At 42.0% G+C, this 10,771-nt stretch overlaps 1 protein-coding gene across 2 annotated transcripts in view; it reads right to left on the reverse strand.

Annotated features, from left to right (window-relative positions):
* Positions 1–10,477, reverse strand: part of GYS2 (glycogen synthase 2) — a 41,125-nt gene extending 30,648 nt beyond the window's left edge. Inside the window, exons 1-3 of one of the 2 annotated variants that reach the window (XM_063154220.1) lie at positions 10,454–10,477; positions 9,820–10,044; positions 1,221–1,402 (exon numbers count right to left, since the gene is read on the reverse strand). In XM_063154220.1, the coding sequence (XP_063010290.1) occupies positions 1,221–1,402; positions 9,820–9,940 (303 nt within the window). In that variant the 5' untranslated portion in view covers positions 9,941–10,044; positions 10,454–10,477. Of the gene's footprint in view, positions 1–1,220; positions 1,403–9,819; positions 10,045–10,184; positions 10,353–10,453 lie in introns of those variants that run through there. The other variant, XM_063154218.1, reaches the window with a different exon arrangement.
* Between the last annotated feature and the right edge of the window lie 294 nt (positions 10,478–10,771).

Genomic DNA, 10,771 nt, shown 5'->3' on the forward strand with positions numbered 1-10,771 from the left:
TTTTCAGACACAGGAGTGTTACAGAGGCAACACAGAAAACCTGATCAATGACCTATGAAAATCTGATAAAGATAAGAAATGGCAGATTGGACCTTTCAGTTTGAGCCCGTACAATTCAAGCACCATGTCAGTGTCCCCGACACTCCCAAGCTGTGGCACATATTCATCCAACAAAAGACACCTGCACAACAGGGCACTAGATCCTAAGAACAGCACAACTGCTCTTACAGAGGCAGACAACACATTGCCAGTGCCACAGCTAGAGACAACTCAAGAACTTGAGGAATTTCTACACTGAAGTGTGTCAATCCCCTCAGCAACAGTAGGAATCCTTCCCTGCCTCTGATGCTTTCCACATCTGTTCAGCACACAGCAGGAGCAGACAATTTTTCCTCCTGCAAACTGGCATCTCTGAGGGTCTCAACACTGAGCCAGAACACAGGCAAGTTCTACATCTCTGATAAGGACTTCAAGAAAGAAGGTCAAATTTAGCATGAGTTACCTTCCACCCATTTTCAGGTAACCAAAGCTGCTTGCAGCTTAATAACTGCCCATCAACACTGCAGATAATCTATTTCTTTTAGCAGATAACCTTTATAGGAAGAAGTTTATTCCAACTTCATTGTTGGAGAAACAGAGCCTCAGAAAGGCTATGAGATCACACAGAAAACACTGGTGAAAAATCATGTTGGTAAAAGAGAAAATCAATTTCTTGTGTTGTGGTATACCTCTCTTCTCAGGGAACTGACAGCTGGTTGCACTGAAGTGAGGAAGTGGATCCTTTGTCACCTCAGTGCTTTTCTCAAGTCTTTTCTGGTTTTCATCTCAATATTTTTATGCTACATTAGAAAATCTGAGGGCTAAAGGAATGCTCTTCTCACTCCCATGCAAGAATGTGAAATAAGGGCACAAAGTAAGGTCATCTTATATGTACTAAAATCTCATCGTACTTAGAGACCAGATAAATAAGTCATTAATCCAGTTAAGCAGCCTTGCAGATAAATGACTGTTAAAACCCATAATTGGATGAACTGGTTACTCCTCAAAAATAACCTTTAATGAATTGACTCTGCTGTTCTAACAGTGGATTCCGAGCCTTTCCCATTGTGACATTGACCAGGACTGCTGTGTCAAGTGGAACGACAAGAGCATTAACCCAAACTTTAATCTCCTCAGAGTCAGATTTGTTGCCCTGGGAAGCAGCAACACATCTGATTTACCTGACACCCTTGGCTTTTCATGGTGTCCATTGCCTTCTTAACTGCAGGGTTTGGAGGTTCAGTGAATTCCACCTGAGTCTTCACATTCTGCTCAAAATAGGGGCCAATTAGGAAATAGTTTTCACCCCATTCATCTGCTGTAGTTTTGGCTTTTGTCTGGATCACAGTGTAAATGCCTCCCACTGCAAAAGAAGATCACAAAAATACAAAAATTAGAAAAGGGCACAGGCTACAGATCTCTGTACTAAGCTTCAATCCATCTGTGGATCAGATACACTGCTAGTTAAATCCCTTCACATATGTAGGCTTTAAGTGAAACCAGCCTCAATCAAATAAATAGAAGTTCAGTCTCTTAAGTGGTATCAGAGCTCCCCTGTTCAGTTGGGGGATTAAAATCCTGGGCCTCATACTTTCACTCTCCCATGTCTGATCTTGATTCTGCTGCATCCCAAGCACATCCTTCTGCTTTTGTTTTATTGCCTCAGTTATAATTTTCAAACCTATTTTTCATCACGTGGTAAGAACCGAGCTTATTTGTTACAAATCACTAAGAGAATTTGAGAAACTGATGGATTTCATTGACTGGTGCCTATAAAAATGGACTTAACCCAATATCCTCAAAGCATAAGGAGTTTTGTTCCATTATCAGCCTCGAAGAATTTAGTTAAAGTCGGAGGGAATGTAGCCTACACTAACTACATAAATGTCTGTAGCATCTTTCACCGAAATAATGTCTGCTTTAGAGGCAAATGCACCATTCAAATGTGTAAGAGAATCCAGCAGCATCCCTTGCCAAGTCAATACAGATGTATCCAGTCTTGCACACGGTGTGCAAGAGTCCCTTAGCTGCTCTTGCTCAGAGTTGGCCATAGCCTGCCCTGGAATTCACACACTGGCAGGGTAAACCTCTCTTTGCTACAGTGCCCAGGGTGCCAGGCAGTGGAAGTGCACCAACACCAAGTCAGAAGAGCAATAGGGCAGGCTTGAACCCAGCAAGGGGGCAGGATGGTGAGGGAAAGGAAAACCTGAGGACAAGAAGCTGCTGCACACCAGAGACAATGAGCATAGCTCCAGCAAGGTGGGAGAGAGGGAGCACAACAGCTACAAAGAGCAAAAGGAACACCACAGAAGGGATTGGCGCTCCTACATAAATTTTTTCCCCTCCACTGAATGCTGAATCTTTGGAAATGTTGGCAGCACTCTGGGGATGGAGATGGTGCTCCAGCTTCCAGCAGTGACATCAAAATTACCTGTGAAGCCAGCATTGAAAGCTGCCAGGGATTGAGAGCTGGCATGCTAGGCTCACCCTTTTAAAGCTACTGGGATATCCAGAGGTGCCAGTGCACCATATCCAATATAATTAAAAACCTTGAGAAGTTACCTAATTCTCCTTAAAAATCTGCTACTGTTATGTACAATACAGCAGCAGAAGTTGCTCAGCACTTTGGGAGATTAGTTGCCAGATTAATTAAACTGCATCCCCTGACAAACACAGAAAGCCCTCTGCAAAGCCTGCTGTCTTGCAGCCCCGGGGAGCCAAATGGCAGAGCTACAGTTTCAATTCTGCTCCTAGAAAATAAATTATTCACTTAAATGCCTTTTCTCTACAAATATCCCATTTGTTTTGAAGGCTGAAAGGGCCTCTGGTCTCAATATTTTCATGTCTCAGGATTCTAGGTATTTACAAAGAGGAAAAAAAATGCAGTTTCATTCTACCAGCTTGCTAAGTAGAATTAGTACAATAAATTATTACCCTTAATAATTCAAGACCTAAGAAGACAAGAATCTTACAGATGTCTGTTCCTAAATCAAGCTGTCAGTTCAAGAGTTTTACATCATGTAGCCATGGAATTGCAGAAGGAAACCTATGCACAACACTATTATTCTCCCCTTCAGCAGGACCAGAAAGCTTAAGAAACTAATTTATAGTCATCATATTCTTCCATGGCTGCTTTGGACAGGGGTTTAGAGCAATCTTAGATAAATAACACTGTATTTTCTCTCAAAGTTCCTCTTCTCAAGCTGAGATGGTCTATTTGAATAGCTTGGATTCAGATAAACATAAAATTTTAATTATATGAGACAAATCAGAACATTGATCCTAAAAAGCAATAGTTACGATGATACCTCTGTTTTTATGGGGTGGTAAATTCATCATAGGAGCATAAGAGGCCTCAATCCAAAATAAGATAAATATGAAACTTGATAGAAATCTTAGTCATGAAACTGGCTGGTTTGAATTGGCAGGGATACAGAGCTTAGAATGAGGAAGGATTTTAGTGCAGAGAAGCCTGGTGATCCAGGAAAAAGAGAAAACATGACTTGCAAGATGAAAGACACTAAATACCACAATAAAGCTGTATATGCCTAGAGTGAAGGAAAGCTCCTTCCCTCATCCTAGGAGTGTGGATCAGCCTCTTCCACACTGCAAAGGGCTCAGCGCTGGGATTGGCAATGTAGCTGAGTTTCCACATCCATGGAATTGAAGGGAAATGGGGAATCTGCAGCTCAAGGGCAGGGCAGAGCCTGGATCTTTGTTTCACACAGCCAGCATCTGAGTGTTTCTTTCCACAAGGTTATCCTTAGGATCCCTGTGTGTCCTAAAGGGCCAAAGATGTATGGAAGGCCTCTTATGGGGGAAAGAATGAGTGTGCCGTGCTCTGCTGTCATAATCTGTTGCACAGCAAGGTAAAAAATATTTCAGGGCACTGATTTGCCTGAAATGCACTAAAAAGTACTTATGATAAAATCCAAGGAGTACGTTTTACAGGCTGTTAAAACTCCTCAGAAGTTAACTGTGATAAAAGCAGTGCTACCTGGCCCCCAGACCTGCTTTTGTCTTCCCTGTTACTGTGGAAATATGACTCACAAAGCATGTCTGTGCATAAGGTTTAACTGACAGCGGAGGGAAACTGCAAGTGAAACTATGTATGTAGGAAGTGTTGGGTATAACTTAAAAAAGACATCTTGAGAAGAACAGAGCAATGTCTAGAATAATGCATTGAGTTTTGAAATTACACTTCTCCATAGCAAACTCCAGGAACACATTATATATCTTTTAGGAGGTAGTTTCTACATGCTCAGTTGCTTTGAATTCCCTGGAAATACCTGTCCCAGTAAGCAAAACATTACATATCCTACTGAGTAGCAGAGTAAGGGTTTACAAGTTCAGCTCACAGAATTCTCAAATTGCTTCAACAATTTGGTAAGCCTTCTTTTTCTTGTCTAATACAATGTTTTAGGTCATACTATAAACAGAAAACCTTTCCAAACAACAGGGATGTACCAAAATGTTGCAAGTTTCTCCATGCTGCCTCTGAAATTTTGTACTTTGAAACAGGGTTAAAACAAACAAGAAATGACAAAATTAGAAACTGATAGAGCAGCAGAACAAGAGAACTGGTTTGGAATATCACAGACAAGGGGAATTAGCAGTAAAATGTTGATACAGGAACAGTTTAATATTCTGATGTTCAACAAAATGCTTTATTCAAATATATGAAGTTGTAGTAATTTTAAACCATTTTGAAATAAATATATTTTTATTATTTCTTTTTAAAACATGCTTTTAACCTTTCCACCAATAAATGAAATCAACTTTAAAAGGAAATAAAAAAAAAATCTTTCCCCCATCTATCTCCTTTCCATTCTTCCTCTTTTTTTTTTTTTTTTTTTTTTTTTTTTTTTTTTTTTTTTTTTTTTTTTCTTTAAGGGAAAAAATAAACTGGCACAAAAAGGGGAGCTCAGATATTTGGGAAATAAGGATTTTGTTAATTTAAGGGAAGTTTGACATCTTTTTACTAGCATCTTTAAAAAACAGAAGATGAAACCAAAATACTATCTCAAAAAATTCTACAGAATTATTTTAAAAGTCTAAACCTTTTTACCTATGTTAACACTACTAGAATTTGTCTAAAGGAGTTCTCTGCATCACTCCAGCATTTTCTCTTTTCCTTATTTCAAGTCCTGCTGCATTATTTCTTTTGTAGATTTAAAATCCAAGCAGCAGTTAGAGCTTGTCCTCCTACCCACCCCACACTGCAGAAAGACAGAATGAAGGAGCAGCAGAAACCAAAAATGAAGGAGAGAAATAGGAAGTGATCTGTGGAAATGAGACAGAGGTAAGTGGAGATTGTCACTGATCCTTTCTCACACACCTTTGCTACACAGAGAGAGCATCAGGATGATTCCAGGGCTCTGCAGCTTCTCTGCTGTGTCCTGACCAGGCCACTCTGGAGGCATTTAAGCCTCCCTGAAAACCACAAGAGCCGCAGGATCCATGGGAGCAGCGCGAGCCCAGGCTCGGGACTCAAACCGCCACAATCACTCTCACATCAATTGTTTCACCATTCTCCTCAGAACGTGTCTTTGATCTGCACAGCTGTGATAAAAATTTGGATTGAACTTGTTTCTAACATTTCACTGGAATCTGATTGATTGACTGATTGTCTGTTGAATAAAATCAGGCTGTGAAATGTGTCAGGTGGAAAACAACCAGCATCTTCAGCCAACAGATATTTTCCTTGTGGTTTTTGGGCTATGTTTGTGGCCAGGACTCCTCAGAAGACAGATTTCCACAATCTCTGAAATTCTGACATTCCAAACATGTTCTGAAATAATACTGAACCATTGAAACTTATGACAGATGTCCACAATTGAGAAGCTATTTCTGTGTGCATCATCCCCAGTGCACAGGATTTCACTTGGAATTGATTTGACATTGATATTCCAGCCCACTCTATAAATGCACAGAGCTCTGAGGCTGTGCTTATGCCAAGTTTATGCCAGCACATCCCCACTCCCCAAAGGGTGTTACTTCAGCTGTGTCACAAATTACAGTAATCACCTTCTCCCAAGGAAGTTTCATCATGGGAAGACACAGAGGAGGGAAAATGCTGGTCCTACTGACTTCAGTGGATTCAGGATTTAATTTCCAAAAGTCCAGTTTTTCACCAGAGAAGCTGAACTGAGATCTTTGCTCCAGGGACAGCTGAAACAAGTTTTGTTTTTAGCACAGTCTCCATTCCAATGGGGATGGAATAAAAATATTTGAGATTCATCTACCAGTGACTCTTGAGTTAAGCTGTTCACAGCTGAATGATGACACAAGCTGGCTGTTTGCCCAGCATTTTTAAGCATTCTTCTACTTTCTATCTAAAAACTGTGAGTGGTACAGCAGGGGATACTAATCTAAATATCACTGGAATTATTTTCAAGACATCTTTCTAGAGAAAAAGGCAGATCTTGAACATTCTCATCCCTTCTAACCAGTGTGTCAGAAATCCCACCACAGACAACCCAGGCCCAAAATCTTCATAATTTGGTAGCCACTTCTTTTGTGCTCCTGTACTTAAAGCTTTTAATAGTCTTCATGCTATGGAGGAAAGAAACCACTCCTTTTTTCCACAGTTGTATGACCAGACCTCATTTTACTAGAGCATGATGGCCAGGAGAGAAAGAAAGAATAAAAATGCTGATCTCCCCCACAATTACCACCAGATTTGTGGCACTGCAATGGACTGGGACCCTTCATTGCCTGCATTTTTCCCCTTCTGCCACAGAAACACTGTAGATGCACTTCATATAAGGTTTTGCCTATCAGTCAAAAGCCAACTAAAATGAGGGAAATCCCACAAAAAAACCTACTCATTTCTTATTTCTTTGGCAGAGGACTTTCAATGCGAGAGGATTTCAATATTGTTTTTTGTTTAAGTGGCAAGTTCCCTCTCATGACTTGGAGGAAGGGTGAGGGAGAGTGACATTGGCAGATGAGCCTTTTTAATTTCCCATTTTCTCCTTCAGCTTCCTTACTTTTGCTTGCTCAGATAGAGTAGAGTGAGAGGTGTAACTGAGAGGCCAAGGTTTTGTGTCAGAGGATGTTACTTAGCACAGGCTGAAGCCAGGACAGAAAATACAAAAAGGAAATATGGAGAAGTAGAAACTCTTCCTTGTTAGAGCACTTTTAAAATTATCCCTTCTTAAAACAAAAGGGGAGAAAACTCCCCTGTCCCAGCTGCTGACAAAGAAGAGATGAGACTCTGGAAATAATGGATTCTTGTAGATCTCTGAGCCCTGAGTTCATGCAACCATCTTCTTCCCTACAGCTGCACCTCATGCCTCAGTAACAACCAGTAACAACCATCAGGGAAATGCCATGGAATGCTTGCTCCCCCTCGACAGAATCAGATATTCTCTGATTTGCAGGACTCCCTTGCCATCCCTGGCTCTGAAGAGGTTCAGCTCTGCTCCTGTAAAGGTCATTGGTTACAGTGTGGGGGATGGATATCCACCTGTGAGCTCTGCCATCACCTTCCTCACAGAAAGAGGACAATTCAGCCTGATTGTCAGTGCCACGAGAGAAATGGAGGGATTATTAAGCAGCAGCAGTGGCCAAGGAGGAAATGTACCCAAGCACCTGGTGATGCACCAAAATAAAGACTGGGACTCGCTCCTGTGGGCAGCAGCAGCTTTACACCACCTCAGAAATGCAAACCAACTTCAGGCTGAGCTCCTCTGACATACCTTTGCATTGCCAGAAAGGAAGGCAGAAACCTTCACGTTAAATGCTCAAAATTAGCTTCTCAGGCAATAAATCCAGATAATGTTTATCTTGCCCTCTATGTTAGGAACATGTGCAGCAGCACAAACCCTAAAACATGCAGTAGAGCTAAATCTCTGTGTGGTCAGTTTATTTCATCAAACAAACAATTCCTCCTGCTAAAGGAGCTAGGAAATATACATTACAAGCTATTATTTCCTAAGCTTATATATCTTCTGTGATGACTTTCCCTGTATTTTGCTGTCTACTCTCTCTCACAGGGCTGTAACATTTTCCCAGAACTGTTTATAAAAGTTAGGTCACCAGGGAACAGTTCTCACCACGTGACTTAGACATTCAATTGCCTGGGAGATATAGAAAAAAAACCTCCAAACTCTCAGTATCAAGAATTTACCAGAAAAATAGGCTGAAAAGGATTACAAAATTATAATAAATTATAATATATTTTATGTAATATATATCTGTGCATCTATTTTGCACAGATGTTTCTAGTCGAGCTTGGTTAGTGGAAGCTTTGCAGAATGTCAGATTCTAATGAAGAAATTGCTTTTCATTCCATGTTCCTTTAGCCCTGTGTGAATATATAGGCTTGGAAAGTGGTGTAAGCAAAGGCACCTTATTTTTAAACACACTGAATAAAACTGACTTTATTAATATCAATTCTCTCATAAAATGTGTGAATGGTAAATTTTAGCTGTGTCAGTTGATTTGGCTCCAGTGAAGTCAGCCAGAGCTCTATGGATGATTAAATGATTCACTACATTTTGTACATGCTCTGGGAAAATCTAATTGGATTATCTTCTCTTAAAAATCTTGTGTGCTATCTACAACCACTGGGTCCAGATGACTCAGAAAATATGTATGCTGTGGAGTTCAGAGAAGTCAGTGAGAACTCCTGAATTTCCTAGATTTCTGCTGCCATCTGCTTGCCAGAACCTTACTTATTATGCACACTGCAAAAGTGAATGCTGCGTGCTCCAAGTTGTGGCCTTTGTAATTTAACTCTAAAAGCTTGGCTGAAGCTACAAGAAAACAAGCCCACAGGGATTCACACGGCCGAATCTACTCTGTCTCACCTCTAGGTATTGATAAGGATCACCACCCTAAAAAAGCAATGTAAACCAGCAGAAATTATCACAGAACAGTAATTTGAGTTTCCCCATGGGGATAAACCCCAGTACTGCCTGTTCCTCTCACACACATTTCCTCTTTAAAGTTAAATTCTTAACAGTTTACAGATCCCCTCTCCTGATTAAACTCTGTTTATCTGCCAGGACAACAACACATAGGAGGTCAATCATTTACTCATATTAACTCACTTTTGCAGTGGAACTGGAAGCTTGCAGAACTATACCTACCTGAAAGGGGATGATTTGATGAATGAATTAGAAACAGAGGCAGGAGGATTTTTGCCTAATAAGCAGTGTGCCCTTTGCCTGACCAGCAGCAACCAATGAACAAATGAAAAGCCCTGTCTGGCACCACCTGTGTTTGCAAAGAGCAGTCCAGAAGAGTTTTAGCTGGCACACAAAGGCCGCTGGTCATTGACTCCTGGGTTTTGTTCAGTGGTTGTACACAGCTCTATTTATTTATTCCCCTTCCAGGCCTGGCCTCTTCTCCACACTGCTCTGGAAGGCTGAGGGGGGGCTGCTAAAATGCTGTGCATCTGATCTCTGTTGTGCAGCTCATTTCCATGCATGACATTCCTAAGTGAATTTGCATGGAAGGCAAAACCTAAGTATGTGCAAAGCAATTTAGATAGCTGCACACTCAGACTTATCACTTAGATGTTCAAACCCCCCCCTCCCTGGTGGTGGAACACAAAAAGACACAGAGACATCCTGGCTCTGCCCATCCCACACAAGCCCAGGCAGATGCAGCCCGTGCTCAGCATGCGCAACCACACACCTGCACTTCTCCCAATCCAGCAGCTCTGCAGCCCTCTCCAGTCTCCCTGTGAATGCTTTTCTTCTCCAGCCCTTTATCCCTCCCTCCACTCCTGAGAAAACAGCAATACTAACCCCCAAGTGTGGTACAAACCTTTGTTGGTAACCTCCCAAGAAATTTCAAAGAGCAACAAATCCTCCACGGGCAGGTCTTCATCCTCACACTGTAGAAGCCCATTCAGAGATGTCATGGACAGGGATCTCGCCAGTGGCATTTTGTTCAGCCCCTGAGTGCTCACCACGCAGGCCACAGCAGTCAGCAAAGTCCAGGTCCCGTGGCAGTGCTCTGCAGTTCTGGTTAGAGCAGTCTGCCTGTGTGCTGGGATCCCAGGAGAAAATTATTCAGATAGCTGGGAGCTAATGGGTTTAAACTGTCTGACCACCAGCATTAAATTGGCTCAGTGAAATCCTCAGGGCTTGAGAAGCAGCTGCTGGGAGAGGTAAGAATTTAACACTGACCTGAGAAAGGTCTCGACTGTTTTGGGGCCACAGCTCTTTCTTTGTCGTCTCTCAGAAGGAGGTAAAAAAGGATTTTTAGCTCCTGAACGACAGCATTCAGTCTCCACCAGCACCTCAGGAGCAGATGACATTGGAGGGTTGTAAAGTCAGCACCGCCCTGAGCTAACTCCAACAGGGAGGACACTTTGAGTTCACCACCTGATGTGAGTCCAGCCCCTGAGTCCTCCCCTCCAGACACACCCTCCCCTTACACCCTGCAGTTTTCCTACCTGCTGGCCGTCTGCAGGAATTAGAGTACACTCATTTTACACGATGTCTCTCAGGTTCCTTGCCAGGTTAAATGCTGTTAGCTCTTCTTTTTCAGTTCAGCAGTCTGTAAGCCCGAGTTTACCTCATCTCCTATCTCCACAATTATCTCCAGCTCGGCTCCCAGGACTCTGCATCAGCTGTTGGCTGCTTTAGCAGCTCTGCAGCCCTGACAGCTTTTACAGAGCTACAAAGGCTCTACCCCTGTTTTGGCATGCACTCTGCCCCTCCTTGCAGTCCTGATTTTCCACCTGTTTGGATTTTTTTCTATGCCACAGGTC

This window comes from Melospiza melodia, chromosome 4, assembly GCF_035770615.1.
Source record: "Melospiza melodia melodia isolate bMelMel2 chromosome 4, bMelMel2.pri, whole genome shotgun sequence".
In the NCBI taxonomy this organism is placed as follows: Eukaryota; Metazoa; Chordata; class Aves; order Passeriformes; family Passerellidae; genus Melospiza; species Melospiza melodia.